The sequence below is a fragment of the Pseudophryne corroboree genome, chromosome 2 (genome assembly GCF_028390025.1).
Source record: "Pseudophryne corroboree isolate aPseCor3 chromosome 2, aPseCor3.hap2, whole genome shotgun sequence".
NCBI classification, from domain to species: domain Eukaryota; kingdom Metazoa; phylum Chordata; class Amphibia; order Anura; family Myobatrachidae; genus Pseudophryne; species Pseudophryne corroboree.
In genome coordinates this window covers 638,116,262-638,143,288 of record NC_086445.1, presented here as the reverse complement: position 1 = coordinate 638,143,288, position 27,027 = coordinate 638,116,262, and the positions used below count along the sequence as shown (strand labels likewise).

The 27,027-nt window shown below is 45.8% G+C and overlaps 1 protein-coding gene across 2 annotated transcripts in view; it reads right to left on the bottom strand.

Annotated features, from left to right (window-relative positions):
- The window catches only part of LOC135041525 (cadherin EGF LAG seven-pass G-type receptor 2-like), a 407,444-nt gene that overhangs the window by 195,481 nt on the left and 184,936 nt on the right, over nt 1-27,027 (bottom strand). For both annotated transcript variants that reach the window (XM_063954943.1, XM_063954944.1), the window contains exons 11-12: nt 17,002-17,181; nt 394-507 (exon numbers count right to left, since the gene is read on the bottom strand). In XM_063954943.1, the coding sequence (XP_063811013.1) occupies nt 394-507; nt 17,002-17,181 (294 nt within the window). The remainder of the gene's footprint in view (nt 1-393; nt 508-17,001; nt 17,182-27,027) is intronic.

The following is a 27,027-nucleotide window of genomic DNA, read 5'->3' as shown; positions in this document are numbered from 1 at the left end:
CCCTTTTTGGGTCGCGCAGGGGTCCCTCTTCCCCCCCCTTCAAAGTTGGGAGGTATGGTTTAACTACACATCCCAGCATGCCCTGCAACAGTTTTAGCATCGCCAAATAACAAAACTGTAGCAAGGAATGCTGGATTGTGTAGTTCAACAGCAGCTGAAGGGCCGAAGGTTCCCCATCCCTTTTCTAGAAGGTGCTAGATAAGTGATAAGCACTGTAGAATCTGATTGGTTGCTATGGGCAACATCTCCACTTCTATAAATGCACACCTTTGTAAATATATCTTATGCCCTTTAAATAAAGTATAGTATTTTAAAAATTCAAAAAACAAATATGAATCTCTAATAAAAACAAAAAACAAAAGAAATTACACACTGAACATTCCCAAATGTCACCTGTAAGCATCCACGGAATCCTTGCAGAAAGTCATTTCCATTAAATGTTACTGCGCCAACACTCAGATTGTTCAGAGTTGCTCCGAAAAGGTCACTGGGAAAATGTTCTTCAACCTTTAAAAGCGAGAAAAAGTTTGGAGGCGGGAAATTGTCAAGGAGAATAGTGTGATTCATTGTGTCAAAAGTGGCAGCAGGGTCGAGTGGTTTGTGTATGGAGAATGATCCTCTCACTTTGCTAACAGAGGGGGCAGTTCAACCCTTATCGCTAGGGTGCGGTTTTTACATCCCCGCGATCAGGTAGTTGCCCCTACAGGGGGAGGGTATTAGCTGTGTGCAGGTGTGTGACCGCATTTGTAGCAGAACTGCACAAATTTCTGCTCAGCCCAGGATTTACTCAGCCGCAGCGATGATCGGGGCAGGAGCTGACGTCAGACACCCTCCCTCCAAACGCCTGGTCCCTCCTGCATTTTCCCGGACACTCCTCTAAAATGGTCAGTTGCCACCCAAACACAGCCTCTTCCTGTCAGTCACCTTGCGATCGCCCGTGCAGTCACTTTTTTTGCACCATCCCGTCGCTATGCACCGATGCCCGGTGCAGTCGCCCAACGTGCCGGCACGTTTGCGGTGCATGAGCAGTACAGACCTGATTGCCCACTGTGTGAAAACGCACAGCAGCGATCAGGTCTGAATTACCCCCAGAGTGTCACTGGTTACATTAGTAAAGGCAGTTTCAGCTGAGAGAAGAGTGCAAAAACCAGACAGCAGAGGATGGAGGAGCGAGTGTGTGAAGAGAAAGTGGATCAAGTGGTAGCAGTAAAGTAATTCAAGCAAAGGTGAGCAGCGAATGGATCATTTGCTGAAAAGGTAGGTTAGGTAAAAAGATGGTTTCTTGAGAGATGGGAGATGGAAGAATATTTGAATGAAGAGCGAAACTGCTGTGGAGAGGGGCAGACTGAAGAGACAAGCTAAGTGACCATTAGGGGAAAGAGTGAAGGAATTTTTGAGGGAACAAAATCAAGGGGCAGGTTGAGATAGAGGAGGAAGAGGAGAGTTAAATGAGGATCTGTCTTAATCACAGAATTGAAGAAGCAAAGGGTGGCAAGATGAGAGAAGAAGAGGGTGGTTGAACATAGATGGGTCTGATGAGCTTTTGTGGAAGATGGTATATATTTTGCCACTGAAGAAACTGGCAAAATAAAGGAGCAGTCGGGGAATATGGGGAGTGCAGAGACACTAGTATAGATTTAGGAGCTCTAGCAAGAAATATGGAGAAATGGAAAGGCTACTAGAAAGAGGATTAAATGTATTTTCATTGTGTGAATTAGAGCATTCGACAAATAATTAGCTAACGAAGGGCCTAATTTAGCATGGGTCGCTACTCTGAGAAATTGCAGTTGTCTGCAAGTAGAGAGGCACCGCCCCAACAGGAAGTAAAAACGCTCAGTGCATCGCAGATCACTATCCATTCGCAGATGCATATGTAATTTCCAGGACATCGAAGATTTTTTTCCGTCTGACTAAATGTAAGTAAGTCTGAGGCTGCCAGTAAACTGGGGCTGAGACGGCATGGAAGTGGTCTGCGCTGACATCAGAGATTGTCCCCCAAAACGTCTGGGCACGCCTACGTTTTTTCTGACAGACCCAGAAAACGTCAGGTTTCTGCTTAGAAGTGCCGGCTTTCTGTCAGTCAAACAGCAACTCCATTGTGGTTATGATCGGTACGCAATTTCTGTCGCTATTACCCCTCGCACGTCCACAATGATATGCATGCGCAGTCGTTCGATAATTGCTCAACTTGCGATTTCTCAAAATACACCTAAAGTGATCAAATAGCAAACAGTTATCAAAATTTGTATTTTCCAGCGGGATGCAGTCAGAATGCCGGCTGTCGGGATCCCGGCAGCTGAAATACAGACGCGAGAATCCCGACACATGTTGAAATTACGCCCCCGGAACTCCTAAAGGGCCAGGACACAGACGCCGGAATTCTGACCGTAAGTATAGCTGCTGGGTTAGGTTTAGGGCCGGGGTAGGGGGATTAGGTTTAGGCTGCAGAGGGAGGGTGTCACGATCCGGGTATCTGGACGCCATTACTTACCCTTCAGATGCCTCCTAAGGCTGGCTCAGCGTTCCAGGACCGGATCCCATCTGTTATACGGATGTCCACATTCCTGCCTCCTCTCCTGTCACTCTGAGACGCGGTCACTGCAGCGCCTGTTACATCCGGAATGGCGTCTCCCGCGGCCTCCGCCGCTGTTCCTGAGTTGCTACATGCAGAATGTCAGAGTGGTGATTGCGTCAGCCGCGGCCTTCGCTGTGCCCGCGTGGTTGAATGTGCACTTGTCAGTCTGGCGTCTCCTGTCTCCTGTGGCCGGCGCCGCCATTACTGTTTTAATTCCCACATGGATTACAAACCAAACTTCCCTCCAAGTGTCTGCATGGGCGCAGCCATCTTGGATTTTGTCATCTGTTCATTTCCACCAATCTGCTGTTTGCAATGTTAATCTGCATAATTGCCTAGCCAATCCCTTCCTTGCTGCAGGTATAAGTAATCTGTGCCTGAGCAAGGAAGGCGTCAGTGCTTTGGTTGTCAAACCTAGTTCCAGTTTGTCTCTCTCCTGTGGTTGTTTTCCAGGTTCCAGTTCCTATCTCCAAACCTCCACTAAAGAGACCCGCACCAGCATTCCACCTGCGGTGTAGCCTGACTCTCCTATCCATTTGGATTCATCTGCTTCCAACTACAGATCCACCTGCTTTCAGCATCCAGCTTCCAGCAGAGGTCAGCTCTTCTTAAAGTGCCGGTACCCTTTTCTGCAGAGTATCATTTATCACCGGCATTATTATTTCACCGCTCTCAAGCTCCAAACATCACTTTCATATTTCATCGCTCTCAAGCTACATTTATTATTTAACTGGTTCCAGCCAGTATTCACTCCGTGTCAACATCAGTCTGGTTTCAGCCAGTATCCACAGCAGCCGTTTTACCCACAGCAGCCCAGCTTTTCCTGGAACACCAGCTGGTACGATCCAGGGCTATTTCCATTGCTACAGTCGGGCATGGTAAGGACTTTCCACCTAGAAGATTATTAAGAACTATCTCATACTACCAGAGCCCTGTGGCCCTTGCCACCCTGTAGTACCCAGGAACTGTATTATTTCCCTGCTGAGTTTTATGTTTTCTTATTTGCTGCTGTGTTACGGAGTATGTCATAATAAACATCATTGACTTTTATCCTGGTTGTCGTGGTCACGCCTTCGGGCAGTTATCCTACATGTTACTTACATGTCTAGGGGTCTGATACAACCTCCCAGGTTCCGTTACATCTCAGCCCCTACAACTGAGGCTGCCTCCCGTCAGCTCAGGCCCTCAGTTGTGACAGTAAGCACTGACCATATGAATCCAGCCGGAGACCAGGATCAAGCGGCCAGGCCGATGCAAGAACTAGCAGCCCGACTTGAACATCAGGAGGCTGCACAGGGCCACATCGTCCGCTGTCTCCAGGATCTCTCTACTCGGCTGGATGGGATTCAGACAACCCTCCGTGGATCAGGCGCGTCCAGTGCGTCAACCACAGTGACTCCAGCTATAACCCCACCCACCTTACCCATTTCTGCTCCCCGTCTTCATCTTCCAACGCCAACAAAATTTGACGGATCTCCAAGATTCTGCAGGGGATTTCTCAACCAGTGTGAAATTCATTTTGAGCTACAACCTGGCAATTTTCCCAGTGACCGTACTAAAATTGCCTACATTATCTCTCTTCTCAGTGGCTCAGCCCTTGATTGGGCATCACCGTTATGGGAGAGGTCCGACACCCTGCTATCCTCCTACACTGCATTCGTGTCAACATTCAGGCGTATCTTCGACGAGCCAGGCCGGGTAACTTCAGCTTCATCTGAGATTCTCCGTTTACGCCAGGGATCACGTACTGTAGGACAATATCTTATACAGTTCCAGATCCTGGCATCCGAACTGGCATGGAACGACGAGGCCCTGTATGCTGCATTTTGGCATGGCTTATCTGAGCGTATTAAAGATGAGTTAGCTACCAGAGACTTACCTTCCAAGTTAGATGAGCTAATCTCACTCTGCACGAAAGTTGATTTACGTTTCAGAGAGAGAGCAACCGAGCGTGGAAGATCATCTGCTCCAAAATCTCCTGCTCCTCCTCCTCGCCAACTGTCACCATCTAAAGACGAGCCCATGCAAATTGTCCGTTCCCGTTTAACTCCTGCTGAGCGCCGAAGACGTCTCTCTGAGTCTCTTTGTCTTTATTGTGCAGCTCCGTCTCACACCATTAATGCCTGTCCCAAACGTCCGGGAAACTCCAAATCCTAGCTCGCCAAGGAGAGGGCCGGCTAGGAGTAATGATCTCCTCTCCATCTCCTCATGATTGTAATCTCCCAGTCTCGCTTCAAGTTGCTCAACGTTATCGGAACGTCATTGCCCTCCTTGATTCCGGAGCAGCTGGGAACTTTATTTCCGAAGCCTATGTTAAACGGTGGTCCCTACCCACCGAGAGACTTCCTTCATCCATCTCCTTAACTGCCGTGGATGGCAGCAAGATTTTTGATGCAGTTATTTCTCTAAGGACTCTACCAGTTCGTCTGAGAGTGGGAGTTCTTCATTCCGAACTTATTTCTTTTTTAGTGATTCCAAGAGCCACACATCCTGTGGTCCTGGGCCTTCCATGGCTCCGTCTTCACAATCCATCTATTGATTGGACGACTACGCAGATTCTGGCATGGGGTCCCCTCCTGTGCTGAGACATGTTTGTTTAAAGTATTGCCGGTCTGTTCTTCCTCCCCCAGGTCGTCTGATGTTCCACCTCCTCCATATCAAGATTTCACGGATGTGTTCAGTAAGGCTTCTGCTGATATCCTTCCTCCTCATAGAGAATGGGACTGCCCGATTGATCTCGTTCCAGGGAAGGTTCCACCTCGAGGCCGAACTTACCCGTTGTCTCTGCCTGAGACGCATTCTATGGAGGAATACATTAAAGAGAACCTAGCAAAAGGGTTCATTCGACCTTCCTCTTCTCCAGCCGGCGCAGGATTCTTTTTCGTAAAGAAAAAAGATGGTGGTCTGCGTCCGTGCATCGACTACAGAGGTCTGAACGACATTACCATCAAGAACCGCTATCCACTACCCCTGATTACTGAGCTCTTTGATAGAGTTAGCGGAGCTACCATCTTCACAAAGCTGGACTTGAGAGGTGCATACAATCTCATCCGGATCCGTGAGGGTGACGAGTGGAAGACCGCCTTTAACACCCGTGACGGACATTACGAGTACCTCGTCATGCCCTTCGGATTGAGCAATGCTCCAGCTGTCTTCCAGCATTTTGTCAATGAGATCTTCAGAGACATTTTATACCGTCATGTCGTGGTCTATCTAGATGATATCCTCATTTTTGCCAACAATTTAGAGGAACATCATTTTTGGGTAAAAGAGGTTCTGTCCCGTCTCCGTGTCAATCATCTCTATTGCAAATTAGAGAAATGCGTCTTTGAAGTCAAGTCCATTCCGTTTCTAGGTTACATTGTGTCCGGTTCCGGACTAGAGATGGATCCTGAGAAACTACAAGCAATCCAGAATTGGCCGATACCCTTAACACTCAAAGGGGTCCAGAGGTTCTTAGGGTTCGCCAATTATTACAGAAAGTTTATACGAGACTTTTCCACCATTGTGGCGCCTATTACTGCTTTAACTAAGAAGGGTGCTAACCCGTCCAAGTGGTCTGAAGAAGCTACGCAAGCTTTTCATCTCTTAAAACAACGGTTCATCTCTGCACCAGTTCTGAAACAGCCCGACATCGACTCTCCTTTCATCTTAGAGGTGGATGCCTCCTCCGTTGGAGTAGGAGCGGTGTTATCTCAGAGGGCTAAAGATGGCCATTTACATCCTTGCAGTTTCTTCTCTCGGAAGTTCTCCCCAGCGGAGCGCAACTATGCCATTGGCGACCAGGAGTTGCTAGCCATCAAGCTCGCTCTAGAGGAGTGGAGATATCTGTTGGAGGGAGCTTCTCATTCAATCACCATACTTACAGACCACAAGAACCTTTTATATCTGAAAGGCGCACAATGTCTCAACCCTCGTCAGGCCAGATGGGCACTTTTCTTTTCCAGGTTCGATTTTAAACTCCAGTTCTGTCCGGGCTCTCAGAATCGCAAGGCCGATGCCCTTTCCCGCTCATGGGAGCAAGAAAATGAGTCAGAGTCTTCAGACAAGCATCCTATTATCAATCCGTTGGCATTCTCCACGGTAGGGATGGACTCTACGCCCCCACTAGGGAAAAGTTTTGTGAAGCCGGTACTGAGGAAGAAGCTCATGCATTGGGCCCATGCTTCCCGTTTTGCCGGACATACAGGTATCCAAAAAACCCTGGAGTTTATCTCTAGGTCCTATTGGTGGCCAACTCTGAGAAAGGACGTCATGGAGTTTATTGCATCTTGCCCAAAATGTGCCCAACATAAAGTATCCCGCCAGTCGCCTGCGGGGCAACTGGTTCCACTATCCGTTCCCCGTCGACCATGGACCCATCTGTCGATGGATTTTATTTCAGACTTACCCATGTGAAACAAGTTCAATACCATCTGGGTGGTAGTTGACCGGTTCACCAAGATGGCACACTTCATTCCTCTCACCGGTCTTCCGTCAGCTTCCAAGTTGGCTCAAGTGTTCATACAAGAGATCTTCCGACTCCACGGTCTGCCTGAGGAAATTATCTCAGATCGAGGAGTTCAATTCACAGCCAAATTCTAGCGAAGTCTATGTCAAGTCCTCCAAGTCAAACTAAAGTTTTCCACGTCTTACCATCCTCAGACCAATGGTCAAACTGAGAGGGTGAATCAGAACTTGGAGGCCTTCCTCCGCATCTATGTGTCTTCCTCTCAAGAAGACTGGGTTCAATTACTTCCCTGGGCCGAGTTCTGTCATAACAATCAGTATCATTCCTCATCTTCTTCAACACCATTCTTCACCAACTTTGGATTCCACCCTAAAGTCCCTGAATTCCAACCGCTCCCAGCAACTTCTGTTCCAGCAGTGGATATCACCTTGCATCAGTTTGCAAACAACTGGAAGAGTGTACGAGCAGCTCTGCTCAAGGCATCGTTCAGGTATAAGAAGTTTGCGGACAAGAAGCGTAGAGCGGTTCCTGCTCTCAAGGTGGGTGATCGGGTATGGTTATCCACGAAGAATGAGGTTAAGAGTTCCCAGTATGAAGTTTGCACCTCGCTATATTGGTCCTTTCAAAATTGAGCAAGTCATCAATCCTGTTGCTTACAGACTTCAGTTACCTCCCTTCTTAAAAATACCCAGGACATTCCATGTTTCCCTGTTGAAACCGCTGATCCTGAATCGGTTTCATTCCTCACTTCCTCCAACTCCGAAAGTCCATACTCAACGAGGCGTTGAGTATGAAGTGGCCAAGATCCTGGACTCACGTCACCGTTACGGTCAACTACAGTATCTTATTGACTGGAAGGGTTACGGCCCTGAGGAACGCTCATGGACTAATGCTTCTGATGTCCATGCTCCTGCCTTGGTCCGGAGATTCCATTCCAAGTTTCCTCAAAAGCCAAAGAAGTGTCCTGGGGTCACTCCTAAAGGGGGGGGGGGTGGTGCTGTCACGATCCGGGTATCTGGACGCCATTACTTACCCTTCAGATGCCTCCTAAGGCTGGCTCAGCGTTCCAGGGCCGGATCCCATCTGTTATACTGATGTCCACATTCCTGCCTCCTCTCCTGTCACTCTGAGACGCGGTCACTGCAGCGCCTGTTACATCCGGAATGGCGTCTCCCGCGGCCTCCGCCGCTGTTCCTGAGTTGCTACATGCAGAATGTCAGAGTGGTGATTGCGTCAGCCGCGGCCTTCGCTGTGCCCGCGTGGTTGAATGTGCACTTGTCAGTCTGGCGTCTCCTGTCTCCTGTGGCCGGCGCCGCCATTACTGTTTTAATTCCCACATGGATTACAAACCAAACTTCCCTCCAAGTGTCTGCATGGGCGCAGCCATCTTGGATTTTGTCATCTGTTCATTTCCACCAATCTGCTGTTTGCAATGTTAATCTGCATAATTGCCTAGCCAATCCCTTCCTTGCTGCAGGTATAAGTAATCTGTGCCTGAGCAAGGAAGGCGTCAGTGCTTTGGTTGTCAAACCTAGTTCCAGTTTGTCTCTCTCCTGTGGTTGTTTTCCAGGTTCCAGTTCCTATCTCCAAACCTCCACTAAAGAGACCCGCACCAGCATTCCACCTGCGGTGTAGCCTGACTCTCCTATCCATTTGGATTCATCTGCTTCCAGCTACAGATCCACCTGCTTTCAGCATCCAGCTTCCAGCAGAGGTCAGCTCTTCTTAAAGTGCCGGTACCCTTTTCTGCAGAGTATCATTTATCACCGGCATTATTATTTCACCGCTCTCAAGCTCCAAACATCACTTTCATATTTCATCGCTCTCAAGCTACATTTATTATTTAACTGGTTCCAGCCAGTATTCACTCCGTGTCAACATCAGTCTGGTTTCAGCCAGTATCCACAGCAGCCGTTTTACCCACAGCAGCCCAGCTTTTCCTGGAACACCAGCTGGTACGATCCTGGGCTATTTCCATTGCTACAGTCGGGCCTGGTAAGGACTTTCCACCTAGAAGATTATTAAGAACTATCTCATACTACCAGAGCCCTGTGGCCCTTGCCACCCTGTAGTACCCAGGAACTGTATTATTTCCCTGCTGAGTTTTATGTTTTCTTATTTGCTGCTGTGTTACGGAGTATGTCATAATAAACATCATTGACTTTTATCCTGGTTGTCGTGGTCACGCCTTCGGGCAGTTATTCTACATGTTACTTACATGTCTAGGGGTCTGATACAACCTCCCAGGTTCCGTTACATCTCAGCCCCTACAACTGAGGCTGCCTCCCGTCAGCTCAGGCCCTCAGTTGTGACAGAGGGTTAGGGTTAATAAAAAATGAACAAAATAAGTATCTGAAGATTGGTAAAAGTTTGGAATTTTGGAAACTGCTATAAATATTGTTTCACATTGTTCCTTAGGGGAGTATCAGTCATTTTTTTATATTGTTACAATTCCATGCACTATAAATGTGTAAAAGTGAAAATAGAGCAAAGTCCATGACCTTTCCAACGGCTTTATACACTAACCACCAGAATAGAGATCTGCTTTATACACTAGTCACCAGAATAGAGATCTGCTTTATACACTAGTCACCAGAATAGAGATCTGCTTTATACACTAGTCACCAGAATAGAGATCTGCTTTATACACTAGTCACCAGAATAGAGATCTGCTTTATACACTAGTCACCAGAATAGAGATCTGCTTTATACACTAGTCACCAGAATAGAGATCTGCTTTATACACTAGTCACCAGAATAGAGATCTGCTTTATACACTAGTCACCAGAATAGAGATCTGCTTTATACACTAGTCACCAGAATAGAGATCTGCTTTATACACTAGTCACCAGAATAGAGATCTGCTTTATACACTAGTCACCAGAATAGAGATCTGCTTTATATACAGTACTAGTGGCCAGACTAGAGATCTGCAATAGACACTAGTAACCAAAGACCGGGAACACACTACAGTAATCTCGCCCCGATATGTAGTTTCCAGCCAAACTGAAATTACATATCGCCCAGATCGTTCAGTGTGCACCTGTGATTTGTGTGCTCCCGCGGTTGTTAACAAAGTCTTCTGGTTGGCCCTGCTGCAGGGTCAACCAGAAGACATAATTTGCGATGCCATGCTGCATTCGCATTCTCAGTCTCTCTGTCATCCCTTGCATCAGCAAGTATGTATGCACTAGCCGATGCAGGGTCCCATCAGCCACCAGATCAGCCAGATACACATCTTTCTGATGTTCAGCCGGCCAAATTCACTATACAGTACATCAGACTGGATTTTGCTCTGTACACTATACATCAGAATGAGATCTACTTTGCAAATCTATGATTTAATGGATGCTAACCTGTACTGTGGGATTAGTGGATACCCAGAGGTGTGGGTCTAACGTGCCGCTATGCCCTTAATGCCCCACATGTTGGTACTTGTGGTTCTCCAGGTACCGGCATTTGAGGGAGGCTTCCTGGTACAATTTGTCCTCCTTTAAAAGACAATATTACTACTAATTTTTACACAAAGTTCTTAAAACTTGGCACCCATCGATTAGGGGTGCTGGAGATAGCCTCAGGCTTCAGTCCAGGCCTTGGTGCGCTGGAGAGATGGGACCCCTTTATTGGGGTTCCTCACTACCCCAGGAATTCCCAACCTGGGCTGACTAGTTAAGGGGGGATGAATGCTTCGGTCAGGGGCCCACGTCAACTGTGTCCCTGGGCTGTGGCATTACCCCTTGCTAGTGGAGCCCGATTCCTTTTTTTTTTTTTTTACCTATCACTGATTTGTGTAGGCTTTTGTCAACCTCACACCTTGCAATGAAACTCGCATTACAAGGTGCAAGTTTAGTTCAAATTAAACTCAGAAGGACACATTTCTGATAGCCTTGAACTCTCTAACTCACAGACTACTGTATTACATAGTGCGAATTGTATTGCAAACTCACAACAAACTCACAGTGAGTAGATGTGAGTCTGTATTCGCACATTAGCTCGCACATTAACTTACATCCTATTACATTCCTCCCATGGAATACACTTGAATACTAAGTGTACCCTGAAGTTTTAATCAGAATGCCACTAATTAATTGCATAAATAATTTGAAAAATGACCAATATATATATATATATATATATATATACATATGTGCCAATTTCATGGTAGGGACTTTGAACCGTAGATGCCAAATTGACAGCCATACCTCATTCCCTGATTTTAATAGAGTTGTCTTCTTCTCCTACTTGTCAGCAAAGAACTTGTAACAAGAGGATACTTTGCATAGTTTCCTCTTTAACCTTTTACAAATATTGAGGAAGCGTCTCACAGTATCACAAACATCAGGAAGTGACACCAACCGATAGTCTGACAGTTCTGGTAGTATAGGATGCAGTCCAATTGGATGATTAATGGTAAGTGGTTTGAAGTATTGTGGAAAAGATTATTATGGGTGAACTCAGCTCATGGTAACAAGGAGACCCAATCATCCTGGTTGGTGGAAATGTAGATTCTAATAAACTTCTCCAGATCTTGGTTTACACGCTCCATCTACCCACTGCTCTGAGGGTGATAGGCTCAGATTGATGTTAAAGTACTTGCACAGAACTTAGAGGTAAACTGTACCCCTCAATCGGAAACAATGTCCTTGGGGAACCCATGTAACCTGAGAACTTTCTTTATGAACACTTCGGTCAACTTCAGTGCTGAGGGTAAACCAACCCTTCAATGGAATAAAGTGAGCAGCCTTGTAAAATGTATCTACCACATTGTGTTGTACCCTTGACAAAAGGGCAGATCTCTAACAAATCCATGGAGATGTTGGTCCATGGATGATTGGGCACTGGTAAGAGGTGTAAGAAACCCATTGGAGATTGAAGTGGAATCTTATGCTGGGCACAAATTTAACAGGCTGCCACAAAATCCTTAAAATCTTGACGAACAGTCTGCTGCCAATACCCATTGAGAATTACCTCATAAGTTTTCTTCAACCCTGTATGACCGATGAAGTGTGATGAATGTGCCCAGTGGAGTAGCTTCACACGTAGTTCAGGTGCCACAAATGTTTTCTCTGGAGGAATGTTAACCTTGCTGGTTACCACAACAAAGCAAGCAGGATTCAGGATTGTCTTATCCTCCCGAATTCCGTCTACCTTGGTGAAACAGAATGCCTGAGACAAAGCGCCAGCTTTAATGTTTTTGCTCCCTGGGCAGTAACTAATATCCAGGTTGAAGTGATCTGTGAAAACGGTCACTGGGAATTTTGCCCCACTCCAGCAAATATCGCCATTCCTGCAGAGCCAGCTCTACAGGGGCATGCCTCCACACCAGCCACAGAGGCATCTCTCTCCAAAAGAAAAGCAGGTCACAACTGGTTTGCCGTGAATGGGTGCCGAAATGAAACACTGTTTCAATCAAGAAAACACTTCCTCAGCTTCCAGGATGCCACATCCTGGTATCTTGGCCCTTCCTGGTGTACGTGGTAATGAAAGCGGCAAATGACGAGTAGTTCTTAATGAATTGTCTGTCAAAGTTGCAAAACCCAAGGAATCATTGTATTGCTTTTAAATCCATCAGACAAGGCCAGTTGACAATGGTGGAGAGTTTCTCTGGATACATCTGGAGGCTAGAACCAGAGATACTATAACCCAGGAATGTAAATTATTCTGCTCAAAGGTGAATTTTTATAATTTGCAGAAAAGCTGGTTTGCTCGAAGAAGAGAAAGCACTTCACATACATGTTTGCTATGACTCGCTAAATCCTTGGAGAATATTAGGTTATCCTCCAAATAGAATGCAACATATTTATATAGGAGGTCTTGGAGGATTTTATTTCTATATCTTTGCAAAACATTGGTTGTGTTGTTTAATCCGACATACATGAGCAAATACTCATAGTGGCCATCACAAGTATTGAATACCATTTTCCATTTCTCACCAGGCCGGATCCTAATTAGATTGTAGGCCACACAAAGATCTAACTTGGTAAAAACCTTTGCTCCCTTAATTCTGTCAGAGTTTAGAAAATTAATAGTAGCGGATATCGATCCTTAACCGTGAATGCATTTTGGCCCCGGCCACAGATTGGGTGACCGTTTCAGATGCAGGATTGCTGATGCAGCAGATTTCGCCTGTCGGGGTTCATCAAAGACTTTCTTGAAGGCTTAACTGGTGCAGTAACTAACAAGAGGATCATTCTTCTCCCACAAGGGGGAAGCCGACACTAGGGCTTGTCCAGACAACAGGGAAATTATGTAAGCCACCCTTGTCCTATCTGTGGGGAAATTAGCATCTTGGATCTCAAACTGAATTGAACACTGATTCAGGAATCCTGAGGGATTTGGGATTAGTAAAAGTGCTGAGGCTCCACAGCTTGAGCGGGCACTGCAGGGAGCGAAGTGTTCTGTACTGAAGGCCGCTGTACACATTGACCTGCTGCATTAGTGTCTGTAGGTACTGCATCATTTGAGACTGATCTTGTTCTTGCATCTTGACTCTGGCAAGGAGATACTCCAGCAGCTCTTTTGATGACATATTACCAGTGACATCAATGTTGGGCCAGAGTATTCTGTCACAACTCATGGATTTATTTCACAGATGCTAACCCGTGAATGGGACTGTCAGATACTCAGAACAGCGATGTGGAGTCTAACATGCTGATGGTGTTCGCCAGGGACCCCTGCAAAGAGGTTTGGACTTCGCTATGCCCGGTACCCATGTTGCAGCCCCCTGTCTGGGTTTCCTAGTACGGACTGGTATGCACTGCAGGTAGTATGGTAACTGGCTGTGAGCTGGATGGAAGGGCTGCCTCAGAAGTGGATCAGGGAACAGACACTAGGTAGGCAGGAACAGATGACGGAGCATGGAGTAGGTGAGGACCAGGAACAGGGAAAGCAAAAACTGGGTGCAGGATTTTTTGCATGATATTCCTGAGGCTAAGACAAACATTTAGGAAATTGAACCTAAACTCTGGCACTGTCCAGTGCTCAGAAACTCCCTTTTATAGAGAGTAAATGCGAATCTCACTCCACGTGATATCAAGTTGGCTCCCTATCGGAGCTGCGGCTGCCTGATACTGAGGGAGACTACAACTGGAGAAAACTAGCCACAGCCAGACCACCACAGAAGGCATTGACGGACTCCTACCCGCAGTGGAGAGCTAGCACTGTCGGACCTGGTAAGAGAACTCAGGGACCTGGTGCACTATAACATCTATATGGATGTTAAGTTCTCTAAAGAAAAAAAAAAAGAGCACATAAACCTAGCAGATTTTCTGTACACATCTCAAGATGTGTATGTCTCCGTACTTGAAGCATATGTAACTGCTTTACAGGAATTCATCATCAGAGGTATATATGTTCATACTTGTCCCATACTGTGTCCACAATAAACAAAAAAGTTTTTAACACACCATCTGGTGGCGATCCTTATTGCAGCTGGTATGATTGGTGAACGGGTGCATTTCCCAACTGAATTGAACATCGAAGAGATGTTAATGCCGCAAACCTGACAACAAATAGATAGGGGCATTGTCACTAGCACAGCATAAAGACATTATGTATGGCCTCTAGATACACTGCAATCAGCAACTGGTTTTTAATTAATTTGCCTCAAGTCACACAACACAAGGGTTTCTGGCAGATGTCCAGGCTGGCAGGAGCAGGTGCTGCATTGATTATAGGAAAGGAAAAACAACATCTTCAGTTGTGTGATCTCTGTGGCTCATGTCTGCATCATGATTTTGTCAATTTTACTTTCTCCACAGCGTACCATAAGGAACATACATGACTCTAAAATATATTGAACTTGGCAAAAGTTACATGCTTCTAACTTCTAACAAAGCAAGCAGCCCAGACCTAAAAGATTCACTCATGCCTAGCATAATGGCTACTTATTCAATCTGTGTTAAGATGCAAAGCAACAAATTTCCAATCAGGATGTTCAAAAACGAAGATACAGTATAATTTATTTTTAAAACGAATCGAACGCCAACTGAACTGAACACTGATTGATATATATCAAAGTTAGCACCACCAGACATTAGGAGTATATGACAAAACAAAACTGTTATTGATATTTTTCCTATATTAAAATAGAGAAAAACAATTACTTTAAAATTCCATTTATTGTGGTTCATGAATGTGAAAGTTTTCAATTAGTATTTTGTGTTAGGATATGATGCGCTCTTTACCTGTCTCCTTGTGTGTATTAGTCTATTGGTGCATCCCCTAGTGTTAGACCTCTAGTGCCAGGAGTCACTCGGAGGCGGAGTTATATGATGTTTGGTTCCTGTTCCTCCATCTCAGAGAGAATGAGGAGAGTGTGACACAGGGAGACTGAGAGATCGAGTCCTGGTGTACAAGTGTGCAGAGCTGAGACTGGGAGCAGATCTCAGCTACAGAGACTCTGTGTTCCAGTGCATGCATCATCTTCTCTACAGTGGGAGTCAAACTGCATGGCTGTGCAGTCCTCCATGCTTCACAACCGCAGACATCTCCTGATAAGTACCACTACCTAATGCTGTTACCTTGTGTGATATATCGACTCCTGATTACTGCTATCAGTGTTACATCTGAGTCACCTATGTTCACTAAATAAACCAGCATTACTGTTTACTTCACAAAGTGTGTGTACTGACGTCACTGCACCAGATAGCCCAGAACACTCTGCCAACATTTTGCACTAATTTATATTCATTCTATAGTTTGTACATTACCAGAGCTATCAGGAAGATAAGTTGGTCGAGATGTTCGTTACAAACCGAGAACAAAGGCCCACATGTATTAAGCCTTAAAAAGTGATAACGCGGAGACGTATAAAGAGTGATAAAGTACCAGCCAATCAGCTCCTAACTGCCATGTTACAGGACAGTTAGGAGCTGGTTGGCTGGTCATTTGTTACTCTTTATCCATCTCCACTTAATCACTTTTTAAGACTTAATACATTTGGGCCAAAGAAACTTACACTACAAGGCTTTGCAAATTATCAACTTTTATAAGCTATGTGCATATATGAAAAAAGTCAAAGAAATCTACTATAGCTAACAGTGCTGATTAGTCACCAGTCACAAATGGTAATTCACCTATTTTTGGTTATGTTCCCATTTTTATAAGGAAGCACCTAAATGAAAAAGTATGTTCCATCTTTAGCCTGAGAAGAAGAGCCCATTCCAACCTGTTTTCAAGTCCTCTATTATTGTCAAATCATGTGTCAGCCTATATTTTCAAAGGGACAATATTTAAACTTTCCAAACCACATAGGGCCTGATTCATTAAGGATTGCAAATGCAAAGCTGCTCGCAGTAGCTTTGCATTTGCAGTCCTTAGCAATGCAAATGCAGGAGCAGGTGCATACCAACTCCTCCCTGCATTTGCAATGCGATCGCATATCTGATGAACATCGCGACGGCAGGCTGAGTAAGCTTCAATTTACTTAGCCTTGCCATTGCAGTACGGCCTGCGGGTACATCATCACACGACGCAGTCCATGGCCTCACCAATCACGGAAAATGGAGGTGCCTCTGCCTGTCAATCAGGACCCGTTCTGCACATGCGCAGTCCCCGAACATCGGGAAATTGTGCAGAGGATCACATTAGTGATCCTTACTGAATTAGGCCCATATCTCCATAAAATCCATAGCAGGTAAGTATTTGGAAAACAAAGACACATTATACATATTTTCTAAAAATGATCTTCACATTATCAGGTGTGAGCCACACCAGCAAGCATCTGACACACTAAACTTGATGGAGAAGTCACCAGTTACTTTGTCTATAACAGATATTGGAAGGTTGTGTGAAATGATTTCCATGCGTCTTCAAATATCAGTACACACTATATTTATTTATTCTTCTCTGAGTCTCTCTATGCAGGAAAAAACATTATTTGTAAGTAGACCTAAGCTTTAATTTTATGTAACATAATTCTATGTGAACAACTCTAATATAACATGAAAAGTTAAAAGATGCTGGAAAAATGTACCTTATCCTGTCCATAGTCTATTTGAAATAGAAGATGGGTCCCAGGCACTTTAGGGTCATTTTGTAGCTCTATAGCTATGTGATGCCAAATTCCGTCATTTAATTTTACATGTGGAAGGCTCAAAGAGGCTTGGACATTTAAGAAACCACGCAGAGAAAATATGAGAGAACCCTGGCTCATCTGAAAAACAGAAAGTTAAAATTACAAGACAATTAAAATATAGCAAGCAACAAGATAGGTGAGTATAGCTTTGGAGAATGTTACACAATGGCAGAAGAGAGGATTTTTGGTCACTTACCATTGAATCCTTTTTTCTGAATCGAGCTGGAGCACACAGGCCCATGAGATTGTAGGTTGGTACTACAGGAGCTGGCACATAAACATTAAACTGTAGCTATAAACCTAAGCTCCTCCCCCCTGCAACACAAGCATGCCATTACTTTTTTTTTTTTTTAAAGAGTCCGGTAAGGAGTAGCAGTAACCTAGTGAAACTCTTAGAAAAATAAAACAAGCCAGCAGGGAAAAGATGGTCAATAACCAAATACAGCACGACTGAGAGGGAGGGAGGGGGGGGGGAGGGAGGGAACGCAGTGTCCCCCAGCCTGACTCAGAGAAAGCTATTCAACATTAAGTGACCAAAACTCCTCTTTTATCTTTCATACTGGTTAGAGGATACTGAACCATGGGACGTTCAACCGCCTGACCGGTGGGCACTGTCAGAGGCATAAACATGTAAACAGTAAAAACAAAGAAACCGTGTGCACAGAGAACAAGGTACTTTAGCTGCATGGCACACCTGTTCCACAGAAGCCCTGTATCACACCACCCAGGAGGTCGCAACCAACCTAGCGGATGGCACTAACACTCAGTCTGGTGACATTTGTCCTGCAATAGAATAGGCCTGAGTGATGACTAAGCAGATTCAATGTACAAAGGTCTGCATTTAGCCAGCCAACTGCTTGCGCCTCTTAATGAAGCGGACAATCTGTGCAGCAGGCAGAAGATCTCTTGTCCAAGTAAATCCGCAGTGCTTGGGCTACTTCTAACAGAGCCAGATCATCCCGGTCCCTGGAAGTCGCTAAAGGAGAAAAATTGGAAAGACAAATTCCTAGATTAAGCGGAACATATGAAATATACGGAGAACTGTGTTATTTAGGAGAGAGCGCTATATATAATTGTTTGATAGAAATATATATTTCTATCATACAATTATATATAGAGCTCTCTCCCAAATAATAAAAGTACTACCCCCTAAGAGAGCTGCTTTTATTAACCAAGCGCAGCCAATTAATTTTATTCTATATACGGAGAAATGCTCTATTGTCATGTAATATGAGGAAAGGCATCCTGCAAGACAAAGCCGCCAACTCTGAAAACACATCAAGATGAGGCAATGGCAATAAGGAAGACCAGCTTCCAAGTAACGAACTGAATGTCTGCTGAATCCAAAAGTTCAAATGGAGCCTGCTTTAGAGATGAAAGAACTAGATTAAGATTTCACGGTGCTGCCAGTGGACAAAAACGGTGGTTGAACATGCAACACACCCTGTAAAAAAGGTTTAAATCTCTGGAAGAAGGGCCAGACGCATCTGGAAACAAATGGCCAAACTTTGCACTTTCAAAAAACAAAGCTTTAAAATCGGAATCCAAACTTGCCCTCAAGGAAGGCCAAGAAACAACAAGATGTAGAGTTTCCATACCCTGTGGTAATTGCATGACGGAACCGGTTTTAAGGCCTGCAGGATAGTATGGACCACTGAGAGTGAAAAGCCAGGCCATTTAAAGCCAATCAAGGACGGTCCTCATGTAGAAACGGACCCTGTAGCAGCAGGAGACACCACCAGTTTGAGAACGTTGGCGTACCACAACCTGCGCAGAAAGTATGGGGCCACTAGGATACCAGTCACCCATCAATCCTTTATACGCTTGAGTAGCCGAGGCAACATTAGAATAGGGAAAACAGATACTTCAGATGGAAATACCACAGAACCATCATGGCTTCCACCACAAAAGCCATCTGGTCCCTGGTTCTCGCATCAAACTGTGGAACCTTGAATTTGTGTGAAGAGGCCATTAGGCTCCACTTCCGAACCAACTTTTGAAAGGCCTCTGGATGTGGAGACCACTCCCCCAGAGAAACCTAGTTCTGCTGAGGAAGTCAACATTCCAATTTTCCACTCCCGGTATGAACACTGCCAAAAGTGCTGAAACAAAGGCCTCTGCCCAGGAAAGAATTCAAACCAACTCCGAAATCGCTCAAGCAATCTTTGTGCCTCCTTGATGATTTCCATATGTCACTGTTGTGGCATTGTCTGACTGAATATGCACTGGCCAATGGACTGGACCCCCAAGAGAGCCAGGAAGATGGCTTGGAGCTCAAGCACATTGATTGAAAGAGCTGTTTCTGAAGGTGGCCAAAGGCCTGTAATCTAAAGATGTAATGTCACTGCACCCCAACGCAGGAGACACGCGTCCATGGTCAAAATTAGTGAACTAGGATCTTTCCTGGGCCAGATGATCAGAAACCAGCCACCAATGGAGATTGATGCGTGCTAGCAGAAAGAACATGAAGCTGAGATGTGAGGGATTCTGTGCACCCCATCCAATTAGGGAGGATATCCAATTGGAATTTACGTGAGAGTACCTCTGGTATACTGAATGGTCTAAAAACTTGGAGACTATTGCGCACAACAACTTCATGCGCAACAAGATGGATGGATGAGACACCGACAGTACCACCTGTCTCTGGCTAGAATACTCGCTGGAAAGAGGTGCTGAAGATCACACCCAGCAACAGTAGGCACTGACAAGGTATCAGATGAGACTTATTGAATTCAGAATCCAGCTGTGAATCCTGATGCACTTGTATCGTACAATCTAGGTGCTTTTGGGACTGTAAAACTGAATCATCCTTCACGAGCAGATCTAAATAATGGTGTTTTTTTTTATATATATTCTTTATTTTGGTTTTTCAAGAAGAAATAGAGATGTTACAAAAAATACAGTATTGTATAAACACATGGGTCGACAGACCAATATATCATAGAATATCAAAAACACAAAAAGAAAATAAAGAGAAAGGAGAGAAAAGAAAAGAGGGGAAAAAAAAGAAAAAAGTACAGTAGATATGATTGATCCAACAAGGAAATAATCAATTGTACATCATACATCAGAGGGTCAGCAATAATATACGCATTGTGTGTAGAAAACAAAAAAAAAACAAAAAAAAAAAGCACAGCAAAGTACAGTGTAATCACAGTCACAACTTATACTGTATTGATACAAAGAAGACAAGACAAAGGGTAGAGGGGGGAAAAGGGCAGAGTCAGGGAAGGGGAATGAGTGAGCTAATCGATCTTATCTAAGTACAAGTATGGTTTCCATACAGTGAAGTGGTCTACACAGGAAAGCAATATCATGGTGAGTCTAGTGGGATCTGGTCTTTGTAGACGGAGGTAGATTTAAATTCCAGCCAAGAAGACCACGTTGCAACATAATCAGAATGTGTGTCTAGGACTGAATGAAAAATATCCTCCATTGTTCTATAAAATTCTATCCGCTGGAACCATTCCCATATCCTGGGGGGGGCCTGAGACTTCCAGTGGACCGGTACCACTGCCCTCGCTGCGTTATTAAGATGCTTGAGAAGGGAATGCTTATATTTTGCTAGTGGTATTGCAGTGTGGGAAAGTAACCAGAAGTCAATCTCAGTAGGAGCCTGAAACCTCAGGATTTCGGAGGAGATCTGAATAACCTGGCCCCAGAAGGTAGCAATCAGGGGGCAGTCCCACCATATATGAATAAGGGTACCTCGTTCCTTTCCACACCTCCAACACAGGGGGGACACTGAAGCAAAGAACTTATGTAGAAGGGAGGGACATCGATACCACCTAGTAAGCAATTTATACTGTGTTTCTATAACCTCCAGACTTGTAGAGCAATGGGACATAACTTCACAGTGTTTTTTCCAATTAATATGTATCCCTCGAGGTACAAGATCAGCATCCCATTTTGTACAGAAAGCGGGGTCTCCTATGAAAAGACAGTGGAGCAATATCTTATATATACCCGATATAACATGGGTGGGTTCAGAGGGTTGGGAACACATTGCTTTGAAAGTTGTGATGTCTCCTGTTAATGCAGCAGCTGCCCTGTGTGACAAAGTAAAATGACGAGTCTGGAGATAGAACCAGAAGTCAGTCGCGGGGATATCAGTGCCCTCCCTGAGTTCATCAAAAGATTTAACCTTTCCCCCGGAGAGCAAATGTGAAACCCTATTCAAGCCTGCTCTTTTCCATCTGGCGGCCACACCTCCTCTAATACCCGGCCCAAACAGTGGGTTGTCAAGAAGCGGGAGAAGCAGGGAATTTGACGAAGAGAGACCCAATTTATAGCGTAGGGTTCTCCATAGAGCCAAAGTGGGTCCAACCATCAAATGCGAGGAGCGGCCAATGGTCCTAAGCCAGGGAACTGCCTGTAATTGTAGACCCGAGGACCGTCTCTCCAAGTCAACCCACTGCTTAGAGCCGGCACCAGGTCGCGACCAATCTAGGATCCTATTCAAAATCGTGGCCTGATAATATGTTGAAACTATGGGCAACTGTTGGCCCCCCTGGGCCTTCCTATAGAATAAGTAACAATGTTTGAACCTGGGCTTCCTGCCACCCCAAACAAATCGGCTAATTGCCTTGTGTGTGTCTACCAGAAACTGATGGGGTAGCTTCAAAGGGATAGTCTGGAAAAGATACAGTAACCGTGGTAGGATATTCATTTTCACAATGTTCATACGGCCTAGCCAGGAAAATTTCTGTTGGAGCCAGTGTCATTTCCTTCCGCAGCTTCCGCAATAGAGGGAGGTGATTTAAAGTGACCGTAGTAGACAGGGAGGAGGGGATCAGAATGCCTAAATATTTAATGTGTGTGGGGTGCCAGGTGAAGGGAAACACAGTCCTCAGGGACGAAACTAGTTCAGTAGGGAGGGAAACATTAAGAGCCGTCGATTTAGCATAATTAATCTTAAAATTGGATAGCACTCCAAAACTTGAAAATTCTTTCATAAGATTAGGTAATGACACAGCAGGGTTTGCAACGACCGCCAGGAGGTCGTCTGCAAACAATGCAAGTCTATGTTCATTTCCACCCACTGTCAATCCAGTGATACCAGGGTTCTGCCGAATGCCCCTAGCCAGAGCCTCCATGCAGACAACAAATATCAATGGCGACAGCGGGCATCCCTGTCTAGTCCCATTAGAGATGGTTATCGGGTCGGAGAGTATTCCGTTCACCCGCACCTGTGCCGAGGGAGCCCGGTACAACGCCAAGATTTTTTGCAATAACACCTCTCCCAGGCCCAATTGTCGCAGTGTCGTTTCCATAAAGACCCAGTCTAAACGGTCGAATGCTTTTTCAGCGTCTATGGAGAGAAGCATCATAGGAGTCTTAGCTGAGCCTGCATGAGTTATCAGGTCAATCACTCTTATGGTGTTGTCCCTTGCTTCCCTACCTCGAACAAAGCCAACCTGGTCCGAGTGTACTACTACCGGCAGTAACAAACACAGGCGGTTCGCAATGAGTTTGGCATACAATTTAATATCTACGTTAAGGAGGGAGATTGGCCTATAACTGGACGGTAATGATGGGTCTTTACCGTCTTTAGGAATGACCGTGATGTGTGCTCCCAAGGACTGATTCCAAAAGGGGGTCTGTGGAGAGACAGAGTTGCAAGCACGGAGCAAAAGAGGGAGAAGTTTATCTTGAAACATTTTGTAATAAGATATGGGGAAGCCATCGGGGCCCAGACTTTTACCAGACGGGGAGGACTTCAGGGCGGACATGAGTTCGTCATTTGTAAAAGGGTCCTCAAGGGCTGAAATCGTAGCTGGGGAGAGTGACGGGAATTTAATCTCTTCTAGGAAGTCCTCTACTGCCTTCTCATGCATTGACCGTTCACACTGAGAGCGCAGTGATGTTAAATTATAGAGATCCGTATAGTAAGCATGAAAGATCTCAGCCATCCTACCGTCAGAAGCATGAGGCACCCCAGAGGAATCCCTAATCTCCTTAAGATAAATTAGGGATCTTTGGGCACGAAGAGCACGGGCAAGAAGCTTCCCAGGTTTGTTACCCCACCTATGGAATTTATGTCGGCAGCAGCGAAATGCCCTACGGGTGCCTTCATTCAGTAAACTATTTAAGGATGACCAAGCCTCTTGCAGCTCCGCTAATACATCGGAAGTTAGTGTAGATTTATGTGTGAGTTCTAGACTTTTAATTTTAGCAAGTAGGGCGACCAGACATTAATTTTTTTGTTTCTTGAGGTGGGAGCCTAGTTGGATGCATTTACCTCTAATCACGCATTTATGGGCTTCCCACACCGTCACTGGGGAGACCTCGTCAGTCAGATTAAGAGCAATGTAATCCTCAATAGAACTCTCTATTTGGGCCCGGCAGTCTGGGTCTCTGAGAAATCGCTCATTAAAGCGCCATCGCCATTGGCGCGGGGGAGGGTGGTGTAAAGATAGGATAAGAGTAATGGGGGCGTGGTCAGAGCCAACTATTTGTCCTATTGTGGCATCTACAAGAGAATCGAGATTTGTGATCCACAAAGAGATAATCAATACGGGTATAGCAATTGTGCGGGTAAGAGTAAAATGTGTAGTCTCTATCTTTAGGGTGGAGCAGGCGCCAGGTGTCCATTAGCTGGAAGTCATGTAGAATCGACTTAAAGCGTCTAATATAATTTAAAGAAGATCTGGGTGCACCAGTTGAGGTATCTAGAAGAGGCTCCAATGCCCAGTTAAGGTCACCTCCTGCCACTAATACCCCTTCCAAAGATTGCTCTATCAGCTCCAAAGCCTCCCTCATAAAACGTATCTGACCCTGATTAGGGAGGTAAAGGTTAAGAAATGTAAAAGTTTGGTCGGCAATAATAGCCTTCACCAGCAGGCCCCTCCCATCCCCAATAGGAACTTCCGATACATCATGCAGTCTAACATGTTTGGCAAACAAAATTGCAACTCCCTTGGCCTTAGCCCCTGAGAAATCATTATAATAGCCCTGCGGGAAATGACGGGAGTGTAGCTTCGGAGAGGCACCTCTTTTAAAGTGCGTCTCCTGAAGGAACACCACGTCTGTGTTATCGGTATGTAGAGAGTGTAGAAGCCGGGACCTCTTCTCGGGGATGTTAAGGCCTTTCACATTAAGTGATACTAACTTCAAATTAGCCATATTGGTAAGTTACCAGGGAATCCCAACGCTGCCACACCACCGAGTCATCCATATTACCCTGTTGAAAGAGTAGCCACCCATAATACCTCATCCAATTGGGGGAAGGGAGGAAGGGAAGCACTAGAGGAAAGACAGGGGGAGATAACGTAGACAATAAAAGACAAAAAAAACAGCTGTCAATCCAACAGCAATACTCTGCATCATTAGTCATGGGAAACCATAATCGCCCCATGATCTACAAATGTATAGCAGAGCAAGGGGGGTCAGAGGGGAACCGGGACATATCGCCGTTAAATAGCATTGAAATACAAACAAAATTATTCAGTAGATAGAGCAGCTCGAATAAAGAAGAAAACTGAATCCGAAGACTACGAGAACAAGCAATGCGCTGGGAGCCAAAGGCAAAATGGCAGAACAAGTAACAGTGATCTAGTACAAAAGTGATACAACCTAAAAACCAATAAACAAAAACATAAACAGAGTACATGACTTGGCAGGAAGTGGCAGTACTGAAGCAGCCATGAGAAGCAAACAATTACCTAAACAATCGCAGACAGCGAACTATTTAACCATCAGTGGAAGGACATAGCAAAAAGAAAAAAACAACATATCAAAAACACGTTAAGTATGTCAAATAGTCACGTGTCCATGGAAACTGTAACTTGAGGTCTAGCCCGCCGTAGTCATCCCGTGTCATCTGCGGTAACAGTAGCAGCCGTACCGGCTTCAGATTCCTCAAATGTGTCAGCTCGTCGTCGCCTCCTGGAATTATGGACTTTCTGCCACCGTTCTGCTGGAGGCGGAGGTGACAGTGACAGTTCAAACTGGTCCAGCCAATTAGGGAGACTCGGGGCAGGAATATCTAGGGATAAGCAGAAGTCCTTAACACCATTATATTCCTGTAGGACAAAAAGGGTTCCTTTGTAGATAATGGGATATCCTTGGATAGATAATGGGAATCCCCAGTGAAATTTGATGTTACGGTTTTTCAGTTCATCTGTGAGGGGACGGAGTATACGCCTCTGTTGTAGGGTAGACCACGAGAGGTCCGGAAAAATTTGTATCCTATGACCATCAAAAGTAATGTCCGGTGCCCGCCTGGCTGCTTTAAGAATCTCCTCTTTCTCCTGAAAGTAGTGGAGTCTGCAGATAACATCGCGTGGTCTATCCGTTGGTGCCCCTCTAGGACGCAAGGCCCGATGTGCCCTGTCAAACACCATCTGGTAGTCAGAGTCCGCTCCCAAAAGTTCATTGAATATTTTGGTCAGAGAAGGTTCAACGTTTTGGGGTGTGACGTCTTCAGGCAATCCCCTTATTCGCAGGTTATTCCTGCGCCCCCTGTTGTCCACGTCATCGAGTCTGCGGCCCATGGCAATCAGAGAGCGTGATTGGCGAGAGATGAGATCATGGAGATCAGATATTTTAGAATCCGTCTTCGCAGAGCAATCTTCCAACGTTACCACTCTATCTGCGACATGAGTGACATCAGACTGAATGGAAGAAAAACGGGTCTGAATGGAATCCTGTATCCGTTGTTTCATGGACTGAAGGTCCTGCTGTAGGTCCTGGCGGGTGGGGAGGGACCGCAATTTGGAGAGAATGGCAGATAAATCTGAGGATTCCACTGTAGGAGAAGATGGAGCAGGGGGCCCCGGAGCCGCACTATCTTCCATGGCTCTGGAGAGTAAGGAGGGCGATGGAGGGGCGGACGAGGTAGAATCGGACACAGGTGGCCGAAATAGTGTACGAAAATCCTTGGCTTGGGACGAGATGGCTGGAGTTTTTGACAATTTCTTGGAGTAACGTTTTATCGGCATGAGGCACGGTGCTAGGCGTAGCCAGAAGGAATTATCGTCGAACTGAGTATCAACATACAGGCGACATATCACGTGTTCCCCTCAGCGTGGCTCGGTCAGGTCATTGTAATTTAAAGTTCAGGCACCATATTGCGAAGGGTATAGTGTCATTGTTGCAGGATACCGAATCCGTCTGCCCGGGGTTAACAATTCCGGCGTGGGAGGGTAGCCGCTCCTGAATCACAACACACCGTACTGAGAGTAGGGAAAATGTAGTATAAGAAATAGGAAATAACAGCAGGGGGCTCTGAGAATTAGATCCAGCGGGGTGCACTATATATACACAAAAATGGAAAGAATGGGGTAGGAGCATACAGTGTCCAGCCTGCAGGCAGTGATCTGTGTTGAAGTGAGGTGTTGATTTAATTCCCTGCTGAGGAAGTGAGCTTGTTCCCCAACAGCACAGCACGGGCAGCTCAGTGCAGAGAAGCCTGCCCTGCCACCTCCAAGATGGCCACCGTCAGCAGGGTTTAATGTGTTTTACCTCAGGCCGCCTCAGTCAGTCATCCACAAGGCCAGGGGTCTGCTATCCACCCCAGCGTCCTCAGAGAGTCCCCCCCGGCGGGTGAATGTGACAAACGGGCCGCTCGTATCAGCACAGCGCCCGCGCTCCGCTCTCTGCCACATCCAAGATGGCCGCCACCACCGGACCTCCGCCGCTCGGCCCAGCTCCGGCCCCGCAGCTCCAGGGGCTCTTCTCACCCCTTGATTCTATGGCCGCGTCCCCCAGGTAGGAACTGTGCAGTGGGGCAGGCCGTTTAGCAGTGTGGGGCGCCCGGCAATCGTCCGAACTCGGGCGGGGGTTTTATTCAAATTGAGGTCCCGGCTTCACCACGGGGGGAAGGCCGCAACCTGCAAGCACAGGACAGGCCTGTGCTCCGGCTCCGCAGCTCACCCCCAACACAAACAAAGCAGCAAGGGCTGCTATAGGGAGCTATAGGGG